The sequence below is a fragment of the Zeus faber genome, assembly GCF_960531495.2.
Source record: "Zeus faber genome assembly, chromosome: 19".
NCBI classification, from domain to species: domain Eukaryota; kingdom Metazoa; phylum Chordata; class Actinopteri; order Zeiformes; family Zeidae; genus Zeus; species Zeus faber.
Window position 1 is genome coordinate 17,491,654 of NC_137206.1, and position 23,978 is coordinate 17,515,631.

General features: G+C 43.9%; 2 protein-coding genes across 3 annotated transcripts in view; both read right to left on the reverse strand.

Moving 5' to 3' along the window:
* The window catches only part of cUnh8orf34 (chromosome Un C8orf34 homolog), an 83,168-nt gene extending 74,909 nt beyond the window's left edge, over nucleotides 1–8,259 (reverse strand). The window contains exon 1 of the mRNA XM_080020370.1: nucleotides 8,174–8,259. Within this exon, the coding sequence (XP_079876496.1) occupies nucleotides 8,174–8,242 (69 nt within the window). The 5' untranslated portion in view covers nucleotides 8,243–8,259. The remainder of the gene's footprint in view (nucleotides 1–8,173) is intronic.
* A 1,183-nt stretch (nucleotides 8,260–9,442) lies between these two features.
* prex2 (phosphatidylinositol-3,4,5-trisphosphate-dependent Rac exchange factor 2) overlaps nucleotides 9,443–23,978 on the reverse strand; it is a gene marked incomplete at its 5' end in the record, with an annotated part of 124,423 nt that continues 109,887 nt past the window's right edge. For both annotated transcript variants that reach the window (XM_080020334.1, XM_080020333.1), the window contains 5 exons: nucleotides 9,443–10,484; nucleotides 11,445–11,512; nucleotides 17,370–17,472; nucleotides 21,877–22,067; nucleotides 22,198–22,264. In XM_080020334.1, coding sequence (XP_079876460.1) covers nucleotides 10,439–10,484; nucleotides 11,445–11,512; nucleotides 17,370–17,472; nucleotides 21,877–22,067; nucleotides 22,198–22,264 — 475 coding nt within the window. In that variant the 3' untranslated portion in view covers nucleotides 9,443–10,438. The remainder of the gene's footprint in view (nucleotides 10,485–11,444; nucleotides 11,513–17,369; nucleotides 17,473–21,876; nucleotides 22,068–22,197; nucleotides 22,265–23,978) is intronic.

Below are 23,978 nucleotides of genomic sequence, written 5' to 3' on the forward strand. Positions count from 1 at the left end.
GCCCCCCACCCCGAAATGATATATGGTTTGATTTGACTGTGAATTTTCTTTTTTCCTCACAGAGGGAACTCATTTGCTCAGACTGATTTTATTGATATCTGGCGCAACTCCCAAGGTTTTTGGTTTCCAGACAAAAAGAGATAAAGAATGGGGGAGGGAGGGGGCGAAAGACGAAAGGTGACAGGTGACGAGGCAGCTGTGGTACGGAGCCTCTCGGCCCTCTAGGTCGACGCACGACGATCCCCTAGAGATAAATGATCGGACGGGGTTTGACAGTAATTGGAGGGAATCCATCCATTCACGCCGTGATTTGCAGTCGCTTACCAGAGCATCCACCGGACGATAAATAATAACGATGATCAGAAACCGACTGGAAACAGCGGTTCACCCCAAAGCGTCTGGATGAATGTGCAGGTACCGACAAAAAGAGAAGCTGGGCGGATGTGGAGCCGCGGCTCGATGCCCTTTTGTCCTTGTTTATCCTCACGAATGGAGGTGGGACCACAATAACTGCTCAATTACTAAAATGACATATCACCATGTTGTCATGAATGCCTCGATATCGAAAATTTCGCGATATTTTGGGGATGATATTATTACTAAGCATAGTCGTTGATAGCCATTGATAAGAACAGTCTATGAAGTTCAGAAAAGTGCATTACCAAAAATTCCAGACAATGTCTTGTATCGTCGGGAATCACAAAATCGAGATTATATCGATGTATCACCCAACCCGTACCGCTCTGGATATAATTGGAGAATGACGCATAATAAGCTAATAAGCATAAACTACATAACAGCCAATCAGCAGGTATTGTAAGACACTACACACACCTCAAGATAAGGCAGAGCTCAACTCAATGCCACTACCTCAAATAGATAAAAGTATATAGTAATGCGGTGGATCGATTGGTTAAGAAGTGTGTGTGTGTGTGTGTGTGTGTGTGTGTGTGTGTGTGTGTGTGTGTGTGTGTGTGTGTGTGTCCTGCTTGATTGACTGACCTCTACACGGGCCTGGAAGCCGGAGCCCACCGGGGACCCCCCGAGCGCAGCGGATTAGAAACAGTGCACTGCCCCAGTGGGTTGGAGTGCACGGGAAAGTATTGAATTACCTGAATGATGTCAGTGAACGGATACGCTTCAGAGAGATCCCAGAGGGATCCAAAAGGGAAAATGGCTCCCACAGAAGCTTCGAGTGTCTTTCAATTCAACTTAATTAGGGTAAAAAGCACAAGGAACGGGGCCACTATGCAGCCCCTGAGCTCCACGGTCAAGCAGGACCAACATAACCCTGACCCGTCATATGTCATATGGAGTGAGACAACATTTATAGTGAGAAAATCAAAACAGACAATTTTCTTTTCTCCCCCCCCCCCCCCACAACAAAATCAGCATTGCATTTTATCACAGTCCCCAAACACACAGCGTGTCTCCATAGAGAGCAATGTAATTTATCTTGTTCTGTGGAGGCATAATTTTTCTTGAAAATAAGGCTGTAACTCATAGTCTGTTATTGAAAATGTACATTTTGTTTGTCAGTTATTGATCCCGGGAGGTACAACGTGTGTGTGTGTGTGTGTGTGTGTGTGTGTGTGTGTGTGTGTGTGTGTGTGTGTGTGTGTGTGTGTGTGTGTGTGTGTGTGTGTGTGTGTGTGTGTGTGTGTGTGTGTGTATGTATAATACAGCCGCATCGCACATCCCAAGCTGCCGTAATGACTGTAATATATGGGAATGTGAAAATTGTGAAAAAAACAATAAAATAATGGGCTAATAATAATAATAATAATAATAATAATAATAATTTTAAAAAGCAATACAATAATTTCTTGACTTTTTTATTTCTCAGTTTCTTTTTAGGTTTGTTGTAAATTGCCAATTTTTCTATTTATCTATTTATTTATCTTGCTATTACCTCATCATTATAGCCTTTATTTTTTTTTATGTGAGCTTCTGTACCACTGTAATTTCCCTCGGGGGACGATTAAAGTATCCATCCATCTAGTGTAATATTAAAAATAAAAAGTTATTTTCCATGGAAGTGGGGGGTAGCAAAGATCCTGGGGCCCGCCCCTCTGTAGAGAGGGGAGCGTGGAGTAAGGGAAGAGCTGAAGCTAAACGGTAAAACACTCGATTGTAATCTAGTCAGGGGCTGAAAAAGAGACGCGGGTGATGATTAAAGGCTCAAAGCCTGAATGGGGGTTTGATGAGCGCTCGAGTTAAAGTCCCAACAGGACGACATCGCACAAAGTGTTGCCCTGTCGCAACCAAACGGTGTTCCGCCTCTTTAAGTTCAATTACAGGTTTTCTTCTCTGTTCCAACCAAACAATCGGGCGCCCTACATAGCGACCGTGATTGACAGATCACAGCGGGAAACATGAGAAGTGCCGGCTTTAGATGATGTAGGCAATAGAAGCCGAACGTTTTGATTTCCGCCGCCTCCAGCCAGAGACAAATCCTCCATAATGAGATAAGTTCTACCAAACAACGGCAATGACCTTATTTCTGACGGATCAAAAAAAAGAAGAAAAAAAAAGAAAAAAGTGTTTGAAATCTGGAACCAGTTGTATAGTTGAAATAACGACGATTAATGAAAATATGCCACATAATACCCTTTCAATAAGACCTTTAAGATGATGGAGGGAGGGAGGGGAGGTTGTTTCATTCAAAAGGAAAAGAGCACGACAACTGTGAACAAGAATCTCAATTTAATTTTGCTGGAGTATGAGGATATGGAGTGCAATTACTTCCAATTATTATTATGAAAAGCCACTTAGACGCCTCGGAGTGATATTCAGTCGCTGTTGACCCTGCAGCGAGCTATCTGTGCAAAGCAACCATTTCATTAGCGAGGAGGAGGAGGAGGAGGAAAAAAAAAAATCAATTCTCACTGCAAATCATCCGCAGCGCCTCATCAGAGTTAGTAAATGAGCCCCCGTTCAATCCTCCGCCGCACCGCTTTAGCACTGCAGCTTGTGTCTTGGGTGGGATGGGAGAAGGGTGATTGTTGTTGGGAGATAGGCGTTACATGGGAGAGGAGAAACGAAGGCGCCGGGATGAGATCAGGAAACAAAAAGAACCAAATGTGGAAGGAACATATCCAGAGGTTTATACTCCGTGAGTCCATAGGGGGCGCTGTGAAATACATGGAGTAAGGTTTGGCGGCTAAGATGGTTTCTGAGCCATCTCTATTACATATGATTATTATAATATCTCTAACCAAATACCTCGATATCGGCAATTTGATGATATTTTCAGGATGTCCGGTGCTTTCATAGACACATGAGAAATGATTGTTATTGATGTGGATATTATGACAAAGCAGATACAGGTATTGATTAGAACAGCTAGAACAGTCTATGCAGTTGCAAAAATTGCTTTATTGTCATGGAGACAAAACTGAACTATATGACAATGTTACGATAACCCTAAATCCTAGATATCCATTTCTTATCATGATATAGATATAACATCGATATCACCCAGCCATAATCTACAAACTGTGAAAAGATAAATATATAAACGCTGTAGTATTTGGAGAATTTATAGTTTAAATATTGACGTAATGTGACAGGCCTCTATAATATACAACACTTTAAACACTATACCATAAGGAAGGTGTTTCGCATAAGAAGAAGCTTGTGCTTGTTATTTTTTTTATTGCAAATAACACATTCATCAATATATACTACACATGGTTTTGGTTATGGATAGATATTTACACACACACACACACACACACACACACAACTCCAACACCCTCCCCAAATTCAATCGTCCCACCCGTAGCTCCCTGAGGACTTTCACATAGAAAGTAAAAATAAATAAATAAATTACACACATAAAAAGATTCAGTAGTTACAAAAATACCTACAAGTATACACACCTCTCTACATATACACCTACATCAACGGGCACATATAAAAAAATGTTAATTTTGAAAATTTTGTATATTTGGGATAAATGTCCCACTTGAAACTGTGTTAAATATCAACATCAATTTGGTAGATAAGAATAAGAATAAGTTCAAACAATTTCAAATATGTTCAAATATTTATACAAATATACGTTAAAATATTTAGAAAAAATTAAAAAGGAGGGAGGGAGGGGTTAATCAGAAGGCAACCCGTGAAGGTTGTTCAAATAAGAAATAAAGGGTTGCCATTTAACGGTGAGCTTAACATTATAACCCTTTGAAGAGAACATGATCTCCTCAAGCTGCAGAAAGAACGTAACCTCCCTAAGCCACCGGGAGATGGGAGGGAATTCATCAGACTTCCAGAGGAAAAGAACACAGCGTCTGGCCGGTAACGATGTATAAGCTATGACGTCTCTCTGCTCGCGCTTCAGACTGTTTTGTTTGCTGGGAATTCCGAATATGGCTACATATATGGGCAAATGTGGAGATTAAGTTGAAGCGCAGCGGACACTAAAATGAAAAGAAAAAAAACAAAACACGTGGCTCGAGCCTCACCCCACCATTCCTCCGTCAAATACACCCCCAGCTCACGTTCCCAAGCGGTCTTACAGTGGTTTTAATGTCAACAAGGTTATCGAAGGACATTAGATAATTGTAAATCTTTGAGATTGACCCTTTCTGGAGCGGTTCCAAAGAGAGAGGATCCCTCCCAAGGCTGCTCGGGAAAACCCGGGCAACAAAAGAAAGCACAGTGTCCGACTCGGAAATAACAGAACATATGGGAGCCGGGTCGCGCATAATCGGAGGACGACTTGCCGTAACTACAGAAGGTGACGTCATCGTGTAGGCCATGAAAGCATTTTATCCCTTCACCGAGCCAAGTCAAAAAAAAGTGGAATCTGTGAGTGCAGGAGGGAATAAATGGTTGTAACAGCCTGCAAAAACCTGGCGTTGGAACTGGTACCGGACTTTAATACAAGGCCGCACCGCTGGGTTGTCGGTAAAGCCAGCTGGGTTGCTCGGTTAGGGAGGAAGTAAACCGACGGGAAGATGAAACACGAGACCGAACCTCCAATCTACACCGTGGGGAGTCGGATGAGCTGAGCCAAAAAGTCAATTTATGAATATGAGCTGGGTAATGCAAGTCTAGCATTGAGTTTCTCTGAAGTAGAGATTTACAGACCCCCCCACCTCCCAAATGAAGGAGCAAATGCATTGGTCTAATCTTTTGAACAAATGTTTGGGTAAAAATATGGGAATACATATATATATATATATAAAGGCACTTGGGTAAAACATTCATCTTTACAGCATTCATTTTTCCGATCAATGGGGGGTGGGATGCTACCCTCTCTCTCTCTTTCTCTTTCTCTCTCTCTCTGAGAGTCAACCTTCATTTTCAATAAGAGGTGTGCTGGTTATTTTTAAGTAGCTCCACTACTGAAGACCATTTGGGAGATCCTTCAGTCGAAATTTTAGGGAACCACTTATTACAAACGCTTGAATGTTAAAACACCGTTTTACATTTTTTCGATTTGATCTTTTTTTAAATGACTAAATAAATATTCATACATTTTTCTGAATTTTAAGATGGAATTAATCCAGGTCGGGCATCACTTCAGGGACAAAAAGAAATCAACAAATAAGACGGATGGTTGGTTATCATTAGTGACGCCAAGCACTCTCTCTTCTCTTTGTCTGCCTGCTCTCCTGGCGATATGGTCTGCATCTTGTAGGTTTATGGTTTTATCGTCCATACGAGCCAACGCACCGCAGCCAACGTGACTTTATAATCGCACTTGTTTTCAGGTCACAGGTCTATCGATTCAGGGACGTCTGAGCCACAACCATCCTCAATGGAGATGAACCACACAAGACTTACAGCGTTGCTCAACTACTCGAGACTTACTTGGACAAAGCAGATAGAGAGAAAGAAAGAAAGAAAGAAAGAAAGAAAGGACTCCAGAGGTAGAGTCGATAAAAGGAATGTGGTGGTCCATTGAGAGCAGATGGAGAAAGTAAGAAGGCGGGTCGGAGCCCGTCAGTCTGGACAGATTTATTCTGCATTTCTTCACTTGCAGCTGGATGCATGGCAGCGTGTGCCGCTGTCCGCGGTGCTGACGCTACTCACTGCTGATCAAAGTGTTTCAACTCGGTGCTCCCCAACCGGTTTTCCTGCATCAGCACAGGCTTTACAATGAAATGATCCCACAGCACACCACTATTATGTTAAGCACTATAATGGTCACAAAACATCTCAAACCCACTGAACTGTGTTTATTATTATGTCACACTAATAGCTATTGATGCAAGATTCAACAGCACGGGAGTCGGGAGCCACTCCGGCAAAAGAGTGGGTGAGCGAGTGAATCTTACATACTGAAAATAATTGCTTAGGGCTAAATTATAAAGTCCAGGGCAAAAAAGGTCTTGGCGTTTGGCATAACTGATATTGAATGTTAAACTTTGCGCTTCCCCAAAATAAATAATTGACAGAATTTTACGATTCTTGGCAGAATTCTATTCGAATCGGACTCTTCGGACTCTGGTTCATCGTTCAGAAAGTCCTCCCTCGCTCACAGTGCCTTATACCAACTGAACCAAAGGAAGCAAGAGTCAGAAAATTGAACAACTCTTTTTACCGGGTGAAAAAAAGAGTCGAACCTTCCATCACTACGAATGGTTCTAACTTTCGGAGAGAAACTTGAGCTTCTTATTTGAACATTCTGCTGCTATTCTGGCTGGAACTGAAGAATTAGAAGAATTAGCGCAGCCTTGCCATTTTGATCTTGCAACACAAGACCTAGTCTCCATTATTTCTGTATTGGAAGTGGAATTTGAGACAAGTTCATGGCGCACATGGACAGCTCTCAGTGCACACTAGTGCCCCATGGCACAGTGGTGGAAAAACACTGGTTTAAGAAATGTGTAACACAGTCTGGGTGTGTGTGTGTGCATGTGCGTGTGTGTGTGTGTGTGTGTGTGTGTGCGTGCATGTGTGCGTGCGTGCGTGCGTGCCTGTGTGTGTGTGTGTGCGTGTGGGTGGGTGTGAACGTGTAATAATATCACGGTGTCTGCATTTCTGATGTCATGTGAATGTTCCGCTAAAAGTTATTCTCCATTTCAAAGCCCTTTATTGCTGAATCAGCATTATCAACCATCCTACAGCATCTCAACACAGCGGCTTTCAGCCTCATTTGAGGAACATCCTCCACACACAGTCCCATTTAGTCTAATTGTTGTGCGTAGACAAAAACATCAGCATGAAGAATGAAACCGTGCCCTTCTCCTCCCGTGGGCTGCTACTCTGGGAATACATCATGCTGAATATCAACCTCCCGTATATCAGAGAAACAGGTACTCGGTGTGCTTTATCCTTTGGGACACTGATTCCCAATGTTTTTTCCTTATAAAGGACTCTCAATTTCTGACACATTAGGCCACGGAGCCCCTTCGATAACATTCAGTCTCTGGGGACCAAAATCTGGGAAGATCTTTATCCTTAGCTATGATTGTGTCCAAACCTCCTGTCTATGTAGAGTTACAGAGATAGGTGTGAAATTGTAATCAGAACAGTCCTTATTGTACATTCTCCAAAGGCGATGAATGAAATAACAGTAAATTCTAACTATGAATCATTTTGCTGGGGACCCCCCGTACCTCTTGTTGGACCCCTGGGAGGGTCCCCACACCCTAAGTTGAGAACCCCACTACAAACATGAATTATAGAAATTGCTTCCCCGACTAGATCAATAAAATCTTTTATAGTTCATCCGACATGCAAAACTTATCCATTCGCCGCAGATGGAGGACAGACAGTGCATGCTTTGGGATGGGAAATGTCCAACGCAAGACCTGTCCTCCACCATTCGTTTTTTCTGTGTTTCTAATCAATCTAATGGATCCCAACACCTTGTTTCGATCTGCACGGAAAGGGAAGCCTCCAATTCAGAGCGGCCAAGTGAAAAACCCGGGCGGGCTGCTTGGTTTACTGGAGGAAAAGATCACCGCTTCAACTAAAAGCTGTGCAGAGTGCCTCCAGTTCCACCCATCCTCAGTGCGCCTCAATGCAAATGCGCAAAAAGGGTCCCCTAGAATAAAACAAGGTTTCAAAAATAAAATAAAATAAATAAATAATAATTGTATATATGTATATATATATGTATATATATATATATATATATCTATATATATATATATATATATATATATACACACATATATATATATCAGAAAATGCTTATTATTTCTCTTACCTCAAACAACGGTCCTATTTTATTCTTCTCCAGATAAGACTGAATCCTGGATTGTTGTGGAGACGCCATGGAGACGCTGCACTGCCTCCGCGGAGCCGGTTCTTCTCAGCGGGCTCGGGGGCTGGCGCTCATCGGTCCTTCCGCCGGAGTCACTGGAACTACACCACTCATGGCGGGGTGGCGCGCTGACTCCGCGCGCAGCATCGCACCGGGTGGAGGCGGAGAGAATGAGCGGCGCCGAGGCGCCGATCAGTCCCACCTTGTGGCTGAAGACCGGACCTCACTCCGAGCCAATGGCGAGAAGAGGCTCTTACGATGATTACAGACCCTGCGCTGATTGGCTGAGAGCGCCCCGCTGCTTCCTCCCCTCACATCAGGACCAGCAGCATGGCTCTTGGTCTAAATTGACGAGTCGAAATTGAGAATGATATTGACTCTTTTCTTTACTACTATTATTATTATTATTATTATTATAATTCTCATAATTATAATTATTGTTATTATTATTATGCAATATGATCCTTGACCTGTTTTAGACTGGGCGAAAAAAATGCAAACGTCAAATGAAATGCAACATGGTGAATGTACTGCCTAACGGCGTCTTTGAAGTTTTGCATGCTTTCCGTCTTTATTTTGGGTTTCTTGCGCGAATACGCAAGCGCACTAAACTGCAGTTCAACCAATGGCCGCCAGGGGCTGGGGCCGGACGACGCGGAATCAAATCAATGAGGAAACTTTTCACTCAGAAAGAGTGAAAGTCATTATTTTCACCAGCCTTATAATATCTAAGCGCATTTCTTCTAATGGGCATCCCGGTTGTAATTTTGAAAGTTAGTGTTCCGTGAAGAGGAAAGGCCAAGCGTAAAGCCAAACCCGAGGCTTCAGAGCGTCTCTTCGGAAACCAGCGGGTGAGGCCCCAGGCATTACAGCCATTTTATATGTAGTTTGTGAGAATCACAATGGATAATCATCATGGAGGAGCAGTTGTTAAAGGAAAGGGTTACGCAGGTGAAAATGTTTTAAAAATAGCGTACTCTGTGAGAAGCAGATTTTTGAAAATCAGTGACCAGAATACTGCAATAACCCGTTTCAAAGCTAATTAAAACAAACAAAAAAAAAAAAACGGAGATAAAAAAACATTACAGAATGACTAGGTGTCTCCATTTCCAGGTTTATTCTGTGTGCATTTTCGGTGATAAATGGCACGTGTGTTTGAGCGCGCACTTTTGACAGCGAACGGAACGACGACACACTGAAAACAATCAAATGTGAGCTTAGTGTTGCAGTTTTTAATACCACTTGCTTGCATAGCAAAAAAGCTAGTCATCCATTCTACAATAATGCATCAAATACTACGATGATAAGTAACAAAGAAAAAACACGTAAATCCTGAGTACTGGCAATATAAAATAACAGAATATATTTCATAGCTCTAACTCTCGGCGTAATCTATTGTGTGTTAATACTGGAAACCATAGAAATCTCTTCCTGTCGGGGTAAACACACCGTCCGAGGCGCAGGCAGCAACGTAGGAAAATAAAAAGATCAAACCTTCACACCAACCTGCGGTAAACCCCGTTGACCTTCCAAAACAGTCTCACACACATAGTTGTTCGGTTTTTCAGTACAACTCCATTTTTTGCTGAATATTTGCATTTACAGGCGGCTGAAAGTGAAGTCCGGAAGCTACGGAAACCCTCCGCAGCGCTTCAGAGGATGGATAAAGCCGTCATCATGTGGACGCCGAGGGAATGCGAAGAAATCGACTGGCTCACGTCGATTAAACTTGTGCCGTTGTGTTTTGATTTTATTTCATCCAACTCGTCCCTCTTTCAATGCCCCTTGCCACCGTCTCATTAAAAAACAACCCGATCATTTCCGTCCCGTTATGCGAAGGCAGCGCTGATCGATTAACATTTCGGCAAGTCGCTCGGCCTTCACGCTTAAGACACACACTTTTTTTTGTTTTTGTTTTCCTTCGATCTAAGAAAGTTTATCGAGATGCATCACAGCAGGATAAAAAAAAAATAAAAAATAAAAAATAAAAAAAAATAGTCCATACTCATAAAGTACAACAGCAAAAATACTATAGTATTAATCATACTATTTACTGATTTTTTATTTTTTTTTTTAATTCTATTTACAAATAGCTGTCTATGCTTTAAACACATGAACACTGGAGCGAAGGGCAGATCACACAGGGAACCCTCCGCCGGCGCGTAGAAGAAAAGACTCCTTTTTCGGCACGTGGCGGGACTCGGTGCATTACGGGTCACCATCTGGAGGTGGAGGCTGGCACAACTTATACAGCCTGGGAGAAAAGGAGAGGAAGTCATACGTGAGCTCCACGGTGAAACAAACATGCGCGGGGCCATAAGTCAACGGACGGTGACGCAATTTCCGTCGCTCCGGCTCCAAATGTCTCCGTTAACGAGCAGCTTAAAAGTACAGATCTCCGGCGTTGATTCGAGGGTGTTCACATGAATATTGGTTTCAGATCTTTGGAACAACAATCCCCTTCTTCATGCATCGACCCCTTTTTTTTTTTTTTTTTTTTTTTCCCCAGGTAACCAAAAGTATTTGGGCGTATCACACCACCACTTAACGTGTGTAACGGACTCCCAGCCGTGCCGATCTACCGGACGACAGCGCCGGGGCGTTTGACTACGTTTTACTTCAGTCATCTACTGGATTCTTGAATGAACTGTTTTTGTTTTTCGTCTAAAATGACCGACCCTGTTCCTAGAGTTCTCGAGGCTGAGAGCATGTACCGTACAGCGTCACAGCTCTCCAGCCGGTGCCATGCCGCCATGATTACGCATTCTGAGGAGCAGGAGCCCGGGCCGCGCCGATTCCCACACGGACCGACTCGGGGGGGGCGGGGGGGAGTCAGTTTCCCTTTTTCCCACTGCTAATCACCGTCCTCCCTCGCACGGACAGTATTTGTCAATTTTACTAAAAGCTTCGGAGCAGCCGAGCGGCGTAGAAGGAGCCCCATATGTCACCGCCGAGCGGACCGAGGGGGGTCGCTTGTCATTCCCGCCGCACTTTTATCTTCCTGGCAACGCCGGGTGCATTTTTATTTATTTATTTATTTTTTAATCCCGCTGCCTACGCAAACAAGGACACGTGCGCGCAATTGACGCGTTCAAACACGCGCACGTGTCGGGCCCCGCGCCGCGGCCCCCGGCCCTCCCCCCCCCCCGCGCCCGTACAAACATCCGAGCGATCAGGAGGTCGTGACACGGAAGCGGCGGGTTTGTGTATTTACCTCGGCACGGTGGACGGCGTGCGGTCTCTGACGCCCAGGTTCTTGGCGGAATTCTGAACTCTTGCGCCCTAGAAAACGGAGAGAGAGAGAGAGAGAGAGAGAGAGAGAGAGAGAGAAAAACAGCCATTCAGCGGTCAGGATTCACGCAAACCGGAGCTGACGCTGATGTGAACGGCTAAGTACAAAAACTGCAGACGGGCCGCACTCAGACCGGCGCCCCCCCGAGCCTTTGTATGTATAATAAAGTCTCCGCCTTTTTCCAAATTGGCCCAATTCACCCCCCGCGTGGCGTGTGGTGTTGCCCGGCCTCATCAGTTTATCAGACGTATTGGGTGGTCTGAAAGCTGCCGCGGCCCTGCAGATGTTTAATAGCTTTGCCTCGGACGAAATTGGCGTGTGCGTAAATCAAAAGCTAACAGGACACACATACTTTTCTCAATCCACCGGGCCCCGGTGATAAACATGATAAATATTATTAATAATGCAGGCGCTCTCGCAGGTCCAGCTCTGCTTCATACGTTCAACCGTTGTGCCACGGTTGGTTTTGGCTATTTTAGGATCGCTGCCTGTGTTATATTGTGTGCATTTTCGAGGATAAATGTTCTGGGCTCGTGTGTGTGTGTGTGTGTGTGTGTGTGTGTGTGTGTGTGCGCGCGTGTGTGTGTGTGTGTGTGTTAGTCCAAAAGTTGAAATGTGCGCAGTCGGTTCTACTTCGCAAATGTTTCTTTATATGCTGGCCCTGCACTGACCAGGCACATACACAACTGCAGGGCACAGGAGGTGTACGGGTGTGTGTGTGTGTGTGTGTGTGTGTGTGTGTGTGTGTGCATATCCTGCTAAAACAAACTCAGCTTTTATCCAATTGAGGGATGGGAGCACCTGCGTTTACGTGCACAACCTTTTCCCTGCTCTGTTTTAGAGCACCAAACAAAGGATGTTTAGTAGTGTGCCCCCTACGAGATCTTTAAAAAGGTCATTAATTATGTATAAAGTGTGTATGTATGTCATGTATGTGTGTCATGTGTTTTTCATTATAATATATAACCAATATTTGTTTAACTTTTTTTTTTTTATTTCTTTTTTTCGGAGTACCCCCTGCAGTACCCTAAGGGTAGGAGAACCACTATTTGAGAAACACTGTTTTAGACAAAAACACAAACAAATACCCAAACACACACAGACTATCAAGTCATCTGCATATAGCACGACTTTTCAACTACATTGGTTTAACAATACGTTCTCACAACGTCTTTCGGCAAATACTCCCCCACCACCACCCCACCCCATCCTCCACCCCACCCGTGCAACGGACTCCCAGAAGAGTGGTCGCGCTGATTCACCTCTCCGCTCTCCTTGTTTTAAAAACCTTGCAGTCGGCTCCAGAGTCCCAGGATAGCATCAGCAATTACCCGATGCCTATCACCGCCGCTAATTCCGAATCCGTGTCCCGAAAGGTCACGGACGCCGACATCACCACAAACAAACATGTCAAGAAGTCTGTTCGCGGTCAACAAGTACAACTCTCAACTCTGTTAAGTTCAAAAGTGTCTTTAAGTTAAAAAAACCTTTGCATTTTGTCACACGGCAACACAGCAACTTCACTTATTCAACATGCTGTTAAGTCTGTTGGAATTTGGGTTTAATATTTTTGAACGCGAAATTCAAAACCATTTTAAAATTCTGCCGGGTCCCTTACGGTTGAAACACCCAGACGAAACAAATATATCCGGGGAGTGAAATTCCCTCTATGTGGCGAATCCGCCTCCTCATTCCATTTGATCTACCGTGATCCGTCTGGCTGTGGGGGTGAGCGCGTTCAAATCCCTTCCCGCCGCTCCCGAAACCCCGAGCTCCTCACAAGCCGCTCTTATGGCGAGCTTACACCAGCCGAATCAAGTGGGAAATACCTGATGACGTTGAAACTCCGCTGAACCGACGGCATTCATGCGGCATGTTTTGAGACGCCGCCACTGATCAAAGAGCTGCGAAATGAATTCCTCCCCCTCAACCACTAATTGATACCGTTTTTATGTTATTTTGTATTTAGTGCTGGATAAGATCTACATTGTGTAGTGCTAGATCTTTTTTGTATTTTCCGTAAATTACTAATCTTCTTACTATATTATTACCTATTATTAATAAGTTATTATCTATCAGACGGGGTCTTCCAGACACGTGACGCAGGCTAAATGCACCGACCACAGCTACGTGGAAGATGTGTGGAAAAAGGGAACCGGAAAAATACAAAAGAAAACGAGTGAAACTCGATGCACGCGATGAACGTTTGTCGAAAACGCCTGAAACCTGTGGAGTGGACAGCCCCAAACTCAAACAACAGCCCTCCGTTTCACAGGTTTTCCAGCGTTACGCCACCGTTTAAATCCTCAGGGCTCCCCGAAAATATACCACACATTCGATGTTACGAGTGATGTCGGGATGGGGACACGGTGGCTCGGCGCCGTTGGGAGTGGTGGAAGCTGGGTTGGACACGCCTGCCGATGCCCCTGAGCAAGGCATCGGTCAAGAGCTGAAGCTGGTCCCCGGGGCACCACTACGTGGCAGCCCACTGCTCCTGGATACTGTAAATAACATGCTAGGATGGGTCAAGGGCAGAGAACTCGCCCCCGGAGGGATCAATAACGTATACAAAATAAATGAACGGTGCACAAGTTTTGAAAATGACCACAGGTCACGATAAGAATGTTGTTCCTGGCACATACGTTTGAAGGAAAACTCTGGTATTTTTGACGGAGCAATTGCGGCAAAATATGACCGCATTCTTCAACTAAAAGATTATGATGCCTATCACCGGGGTTGACTCCCACTGATCTAGAAATAAGGCTTAAAAAAATAATGTTTTCCTTTGATAAGGTTGCCTTTATATTATTATATCAAATACTTATAATATATCATATTATAGCCATATTATTATTGTCAGAAGGTTATCACAATGCAACGACCCATTGATCACATTGAATTTTTTTCAATGAGCCCTTTGCAACAAATATTATAATATCTGGAAATGTTTTTTCATTATTATTATTATTATTATTATTATTATTATTATTATTATTATTATTATAATACTCTATATCACTCTCTTGCCAGTTATTAATATTGCACCTTAACCTGTACCACTGTACCAGCATCAGATTTGTCCCCTCGCACAGTTTTTGCGTCTCACTTCCAACCCTATGATGGACCCCAAATCCAAACTGTCCCCAGGCTGACATCTACAGTTCAAGCCGGAACTCTACTGATTATTGTCCATATGCAGAGCAGACTGCGATGCATGCGCAGCTGACTGATGGTGTCCGTGGGCGTGATGGATGGATTCTATCGGGCTTTATGCTGCACTGGATAACCTTTGGTGAGAGAAGAGATGAATAATCAGCTCCGAGGAGGAAGTGCAGCGAGGCCCCCAAGCGCTATTCATATTCATCACATTCATCAGCTAATGTCTCCGACCAAGGACTTCTGACTTACGCGTACGCGCGCGCGCGCGCACACACACACACACACACACACACACACACACACACACACAGACACACAGACACACAGACACAGTCTATGATGGTGGACTTGGGGAAATGGATAATTAAAAAGGAAACATAAGCACCATGAATAAGAAGTGACATGTCAAACTCCATTTCCAGACTACGTTTATATCAATACAATACATCCACGGCGTCAGCAGACGACACAGAGGATACGCTTTAGGGAAAAGTGTGAAGGAGGGCAATGGACTTTTACACGACTCACGCTTCTTTTTTGGTATCATGCAACTGAAGCCACAGCACATTTTGTCCTGTGTTTACCCCGGGAGGGTGTGAGGGGGAGAACCGGGTGAAATTGCTCTCGGACCGCTCCACCCTGAGCAAAGGAACATTTACGATATCACTGAACTGAATCCAATTTTTCAGGGGTTTTTCAGTACTTCCTCATTCACTCGTGTTCACTCGGTTTATTGTATCATGAACGTTTTTTTTTTTTTCCGTCTTCGATTTAATTCTTAGGTTTGTTGTATAATGCCTTTTTTTTTTATTGTTTATGATTTTTAGGTTTATTTCATCGCTTTTTGTTTTGATCTATAGATCTAATTTGGTGTGAGGCATGGAATCATCCCCACAGAACAAAGAGAATCCTATTGTATTGGATTGTATTGGTTTCCATTGTAAGAATGTAATGTAATTTTACAGCACTGCCTTATCTAATCTTATCTTATCTCATCGAGTCTCGGACACTGGATATTTCTTAAAACATATGACCTCTCTCCCCCTCGCCCCAGGGGGGCCGCGGTCACAACGTGCACGCCGCCAGGGCTTTCTGGCTCCGGGCCCGCGTCTTTGAAGAAACCAGAGATTAAAATCCTCCCCTTCCTCACCTCTCCTCTGACCGGACACCCAAATTCATTGCGCGCTTGCTTCTAATCAAAGTCAACAATACGGGGGCCGAACCGGGGCCACAAGCTACAAGTGACAAAAAAAAATAAAAATAAAAAATGTCACACATCGGGGAGTTTAAGAGGATTTCCATTGGAGAGTGGAAGGCCTGAAGGCATGCAAAACTACATTTCGACTCCAATCCTCCATCCAACCCTTTCCCCTGCACTCCCTTTTTTCCTGCTTTATTTCTCTCTTATTTGTACACTGACAGAATCAGGAGGCATATCCCAATCAATCCAAATTTACAATCACACGGGAAAAAAAAACAAAACCTTGGAGAGCGGAATCGCCTTCAAAGTTACCTTATGTGTAATAAGAACCACAACAGTTGGATTGGAAGGAAAAAAAAAAACCCCACCAAAATATGTTTCTTTCCGACCAAATGATTAAAGCCCCACTTTAAAAATAAATAAATAAATAAATAAATGTTTCTCCGACAGTAAACCTGTGGTTTTTTTTTTGTTTTGTTTTTTTTCAAAAGTTTGTTAAGCTAATTGGATCTTGTGGGGAAACTGACACAATAAAAAAACAGAAATGAAAGCGGATCCTGGCAAAAAAGGTCTTTCCAGCAGAGAGCTCCCATCCAAGACTAACAGGCCTGGCAGAGCAGAGCTGCTCCGTCTTTCTTGTGTTTTTTGGAAGTGGAAATTTGCACGGTGGATTAAAGCGGTAATGTTGTTTCCACCTTCCAAATGAAACAATGTTTCATTAGCAGAGAAACAATCTCGCCGCGAAGACGCCACCGAGGAAAAGCCATGAAGACCTGGAGAATCAGTCCAGAGACTGCTGAAGAATTGAAAAAGCAAAGGGATGAGAGTATGGCGGTGTGAGAGGAATGGAAAGAGGCGACGCAACCGTCACTGGAGCCGTTCTGTTGTGTTTGTGTGTTTTTGTGTGTGTGTGTGTGTGTGTGTGTGTGTGTGTGTGTGTGTGTATAACAGTCTGATTTAAGTCACATACAGAGATACTATGTCACCCATGAGTTAGAATATTTAAGAGCTGGTAGAGCTGGTCGTCTAGTAATCTAAAGGTTGCTGGTTCAATCCCAGGCTCCTCCTGCTAGCATGCTGTAGTGTCCTTGAGCAAGACACTTAACCCTAATTGCTCCTGATGGCTGCATCCGTCAGTGTTTGAATAATTGTAAGTCACTTTGGATAAAAGCCTCTGCTAAATGTAATGTTATGTAATGAGATAGATAGACAGACGGACAGACAGACAGATGGGTAGACGGATAGATAGATAGATAGATAGATAGACACACAGACAGACAGACAGACAGACAGATCGATCAATCGATCACGGTTTCAAAATGTACCGTCGATACTTTTTCTGGAAATGGCCAATCTTAATGTCCATATTCAAGATTTCTGGAGACTTGAGGCTGGACACAGACTGGGCAGCCAGTCTTTGATGACTTTTGACTTGTGAGCGTCTCCGGTGTGAGCATTGTGAATGTGCGAGAGCCCCCTTACAGTACCTGTTTCCTCATCACGTCGGTGGCCTGCATGATGCAGCGCGGGGGCAAGCCGTGGTTCCGCGCCAGGAGGATGGCCTGCTCCAGCGTCACGCTCAGGGTGCAGCTGAGGAGGGTAATAAGTAGAGAGAGAGAGAGAGAGAAAAAAAAAAGTTAAATCATGTCGAAACAAATGAAAAGTTTCCCATCCGTGGAATTGAAACATAGTCTGGTGTTAACTTCCATAACTTCTCTTTTCCCCTCAAATCGTGTGATGTCCCCGCTAACAGAACCAGATGAATGAAACCGAGATACATAATGAAACTCGTCCGTCATCCGGCTTAACACATTCCTATTTATCCGTGGGTCTGTTTGGTTCATCGTTCGGGCTCATTTCTGCACGGCATTCATCACAAAGTCACTGTTAGGAAGTGCATTTGGAAGAACTAACTTCAAAACAGTCCAAAAATGGGATAATAGTACCTGAATAACGGCTTGGTGAAAAAACAAACTGTGGCAGTTCCACCTGCCACACGCCACCCGAGTGGAGCTTTCAGGGCCCCGCGGCACAGAGACACAGACAGGCAGAGGTGTTGCAAACACACCAGTTTATTGTTGAGAGTGGGCAAGAAGTAACAAGCCCGGAGCAGATGGAAACATGTCACGACAGAGGCTCTCCTTGTGTGTGTGTGTGTGTGTGTGTGTGTGTGTGGATGAGTGATTTACCTGTTGCTCGTTGATTGCTCTGACCAGCAACAGGCGTAGAGCCACCTCTGATCCCGGGCCCCGAGACCCGAGACGGGTGTGGCTGCTTAAACCACACCACCCCCACCCCACATAACCCCAACACCAAACCGAGAGAATCCCTGGCCAAATGCTGGGCAATGAAGCTGATGTTTGAATGATGTTTGCTAGTTTTACCGCCCAGATTTTCACGTCTTCTGAGGTGAAAATGCTATTTCATGTTGTATTGCCCCCTCTTTTATGTTTTTTGTGTATTCAGCAGCATTGATCGCTGCTTTCTGGGCCAGGTCTCTCCTGTAAAAGATATTCTGAATCTCAGGGAGACTAACCTGGTCAAATAAAGGGAAAAGAAATACAAAAAAAAAAATGCAAAAATAGCGGTAAAAAAACCCCCATCACACTAGGCTACATCCTGACACTTCTGTGTGCTGAACCATCTTCATGGGATCGGCCGTCGCCCGCCCTCTGGACCGGCTGGCGGTATCACCATATTCCTGCCGCTTCACCTCTGCTCGCTAATGACTCAATTCCGTTTGCTGTGAAATGTCACTCATAGCGCCCGATCTGGGTATTAGGGAGAATAAATTAACTCACCCAGCCTTTGATTTTTGATGGATCAAAATGGCAGGAATGTAATAAAACTGAAGCTGCAATGACTTTTGGCGCTTGGGAGTGACGGCTCAGGGTTTTGAGCTTTTATTCATCCGTTCATTCGTCCATTTCTGTTTTCATTTATTTGTCCGTTTATTTATCTATTCATTTCGTTATTTATTGATTCATTTTATGAATTAATTAATTCATATATTAATTTATTTGCCCATTTATTTATTTATTATTCATGAATTTATTTATTCGTTAATGAATTAATCTATTAATTCATTCATTCATTGAGTTATTATTAATATATTCATTTCTTTATGTATTTATTTATTCTTTTGTTTATTTATGATTTAGTTAGTCATTCATTTGTTTAATCAATATTTGTTAATGCATTCGTTTATTAGTTCATTCATTCATTTACTTTTTCGAGTCGAGGAAGACTCTTCCCCATATCTGCGGCCTGCAGCTTCTTCACTCGGGGGCGTCATGCGTCGTAGAATGAGCACTGACGTACGCCGGTGATTCATTAGTTACAGCAAAGCTCCCTCCAGCCCAAACCCACACACACACACACACACACACACACACACACACACACACACACGCACATTTAGAAACGCACACATACACAAATATACACGCACACACCCAGATAAATCCTCAGAAAGCCAGCGACAGGTGCCAGACTCGCTGTGTGACCTTTCTCGGGGCTGGCTGCACAAGCGGCATCGATCCACGGCCCCTTCACCGCAAATTGGTCTCCTCATACATTCCCATGTCACCTCAGATGTCGCGAAACAACACAGCGGAAATCTGAGCGTTCCAATTAATATCGCTTTGTCAAAACAAAGAGAAAAAGGACATTAATGAAAAAAGAAAGAAGTCTTGGATGGAGATCGACGTCTCCCGGAACTTCACTTTCGCGGCGGCGTGAGACAGTGATGCGTTCCGAGTTATGAACTGGGAGACGGTGGATCAGGGCACACTTTTGGGGTTCTTTCAGAAGCGACCATTTTGGGAGTTTTCCCCACAACTGTAAGGTCACAATGTAAACACCCCACAGAGGAGTCTTTAAATATCACCATATCCAAAACCGGGGGGAACCCATGTGCCAGTGTTCACCGGGGCTGGTGTCACAGGACGAGCTCCGTTCAATGTGGTTCCCACCCGCGGCACGTTTACCACCTCTGCTCCCTCGGAGAGAAAAGAGCGAGGACCGACGGAGATCAAAACGAGGGAAACAGGGGAGAACGACGCCATAGTGGCCGAGGGCCATGGAGAAAGTACAGAAAAGCCGTAACGTCCCTGGAAGGGTTGACCTTGATTTGAGACGGAGGTCGGACACAGAGAAGACCAAAATGTCAATGACGTGCAAACCCGAGCCAGGGAAGCTGACGACGCCTGTTTAGAGAAAGATGATGGTTTTTACCGTATGAAGATAGGGTAAGATAAGATAACAATTTATTGATCCCTGGGGAGTAATTCCCTGACAAGGGAAGCTAAAGATATAAATTATTATGGTTTTTACGATATTAAAGTACAATACAATATGATAACACAAGACTTTACTGATCCCAGGGGCACATTCTCTAGGATGGAAAAGTGCCTGTTTATATGAATGCCTATGCTTTTTATCATATAAAGGTAAGATATTATACGATATGATAAGATAAGATACAATTTGATAAGACTTTATTGGTCCACGGGGGAATTTTAGGAAAGTAAAAGATCTCTGTGTGAATCTGTGTGCATTTTCACTAATAATAGGTATTATATTGAAAGTAATTATTTGTAATACCTCTATAATGTCCGGAAATGTGTCTGAAGATTTTCCTTTTTAGTTTTTTTATTTCATTTTTAATTGTTTTTGTTTTGTCACATTTCAGATTTCTCTCTTACGACGTGTTTAATTATCATTCTAGCAACCTCTTTATCTCTCTCTCTCTCTCTCTGTCTGTCTCTCTCACACACACACAAGCACACACAGACACGCACGCAGGCACACACACACACACACACACACACACACACACACACACACACACACACACACACACACACACACACACACACACAGGTCTACACAAACAGCAACATTAATATAGAGGCAAGAGTTGAGAGTAGCACCGGGCCGCTCCGTCCGCGACACTCCATCAAATTATCAGTCAAGAGTGCATGTTTGTGTGTGTCTGATAGAGACACAATGATATGGAAAAACAGTCACACAGAGTATCAGGGGGAGAGAGAGAGAGAGAGAGAGAGAGACGGATGGATGAGTGGAGAGAAAAAAGTACAAAATGGGAGATGAGAGATGAAAGCCGGAGCCGGGATCCGGGGCTGACAAACGATCAGTATATTTCCGTCCCGGGGCCATTGATTAATGGCCGCACCTCTGCCTCAGGTGAAACAGGGGCCTAAATATAGAATTCAATGAGAAGGGGAGTAAAAGGACCTGTCGCCTCGAAAGCCAATTCGAAAGTGACTAATCTGAGCTACGAAACACGGATCACGCACCACGGATCAGCGAGAACACTACTGGCAATTTAGCATTTTAGGAAAATACATCCTGGAAGTGAATACATGACATGGAGGGAATTTAGTGGAAATACTTACACGTATAAAATGTCATTACATTGCTTAATTATGTAATTAATTACTTTAATTTAAATAATAAATGCTACTTATTCATGTAATTACCTTATATCCACCATATAAATAAGTAGCATTAGTAGAGTTAGAAGATTTTTTTTTTTAAAGAAAATTAAGTTAAGAAAAAGTAATTCACAAGTCTGAATGAAAGTTTTGTGAAGTGGAAAAAAGGTCGACAGCAAATCAGAACAACAGTTCAACGGGCAAGATGGAAGCCATGACTGGGAAACAGACACAGACCTGGAGAGACAGTGAGTGACCCAAGTTTATCCCAAACAATGATTCAAGACACATACACAGCACTTCAGTGTGGCACCTTACTGTACCAAATGCCTAGACGTAACTTTTTTTTTGCCTCTTTTGCGGGAGTGTCTTCAGACTCTCGAGTCGTTTACAAGCCTTGTTCGATACGACCAAATCGTTTGTGAGTCACGCGTCATTAACTATTTGTAGGCCATAATAATAAGCACAGTTCTATGGGTTTGTGACGGTGGTTAACGGGATAGACACACACACACACACACACATACACACTCACCGGTGAACCCCGCTGTTGCACATGACGATGTGCGAGGCTCCGAGGCGGGCACAGAGCTCGGAGGCCACGCTGAGCAGCCCCACGCCCGACGCCCCGCAGGCCGTGTACTGGCAGGCCGCTGTGCGCCGGCAGCTGATGAAGCTCTCCATCAGCCGGTACAGCTCGTCCAGGGCGTTCAGAGGACGCATCAGCTGGGGGTGGGGGAGACATTTTCTTAAGTATGTGACAACCCAGCAGTGGGAAACAGTTGAGGAAGTGCTGCTACCGGCAGCACCATCTGGCCGGTGTCTAGATCTAGAAGGCGTAGATCATAGGCCTTACCTTATCGATGAGGGCGGCTTTGGGGGCGGAGCTGGGTGGCATGTTGGACTGGTCCAGGTAGAAGGCTCTGGAGGAAAAAAACACAGACAATTTGGGGGCAATTTAGCAAACCTTAGCTTGGAGAAGTTAAACATACTAGAGAGCGAGGTCATAAGCTGTGATTAGTAGTTATAACAGTTTCACACGAATAACACAGTTATGTATCATTACGCAGCTGCTGTCACGATTCAATACATCACACATTGCAATGAGATATAAGGCAACTTTCCTGTCAAATAGATCAAATAAGTCATAAGTTTCTAACCAATACAATGATGCAATACTGTGAAGCAGTAATACAGTCTTCCTAATTGCACTGTGCAACCTCGCTAATGGGTGGGGGCCAATTAACAAGATTCAATTTTCCTAATTTAGTTCAATATTATGCATAAACTGCTTCTCAAGCCTCTAAATAGTTCTTTCTTCTTCTGTAATTACCCATTGTTGACACATTAAACTCGGACGTGTGCGCGTATCTACCGGCTTCCCCGTCAAACCTCACACGCCGCAACTCTCCTCTCTGCGCCGTGAGGTCATCAGAACCCGGGCGGTTATGATTCTGGGAAAAGTAGGCCATGCGTTTATTCTGGAGCTCCACCATCCGACTATCAATCACGAGAGCAATTTGGGCCCGGCTCAGCAGAAACGCAAGCGAAAGCATCTCTTATATCCCGGGCATCTCTCCAAATGCCATTGCCTCATTCATTCATGAAGTTCTGTCTCGTTTTTGTATTTTTTTGGTAATACCACACCCCGCCAGCGGGGGCAGCACTGTACCGGTTTCTTTATGGAGATGGGGAGCTTGGACGCAGTGGAGGTTGAACGGTTTTAGTGCAAACTCAGCAGTCCATAACTCCGTGAAATCAGCACCGTGCTGGATATAGTCTCAACACACTAAGCGCCGCATAATAAAACCACATACACAATTGCCTCATACCAGTAGCAATAATATACACCGCGCAGTCATCCGAGTCTGTTTCTGAAATTCCAAATATCATGTCTGATTTGGTTCTAACAAAGAAGAAAAAGGGGGATAACAGACAGTGAGGGAAGAAAGGAGTTTACAAAGCGCAGTAAAGCGTGCGACCATCCGCATTTCATTTGGCAGCGACCGATTCCAATCAGGCCAAGGAGGAATTTATTATGACTGATGTTTGTCTGCCTGAGCCTTGTAAAATGATGTTGATTAATCAGGGAGTCATTAAAAACATCCATCCAATAATTCACACAACTATAAATATTGCATATATACAGACAAATATACTGTCTGTATATACAGTATATATATATACTGTACAGTATATACCATAGATAGGTCAAAGTGGGAAAATGTGTTTATTGGGTCAAAAAGAACACATTGCAATGTATTGCAATCAGTTTCCATTTGGAGTAATGATAGAGCGTGGTTGACCCAATATAGATTGGATAACAAAGAGCTTTCACATCCTTCACACGGCGTGCCACCTCCACCAGCGGGGCGTGGGTTCATCAAGTTGACCCTGATTAACAGCAGAGCAGCTTATTAATATCTGATCGAACAAGCATGGCTTCAATCAGGGTGAGTCCGATCCAAACACAACAGATAGGCCTTGACGTCCCACTTTCTCAAGTGGTGTGAAATTATATTTTCCCCCAATCGGCCGCCGCAGCACCCTTTAACCTGGCGACGCACAAGACAAAATGACTGTAAGCAGAGTTTACTACGGGTTCAGGCGGAGCTGACGGCCCATGTAATTGGTTCA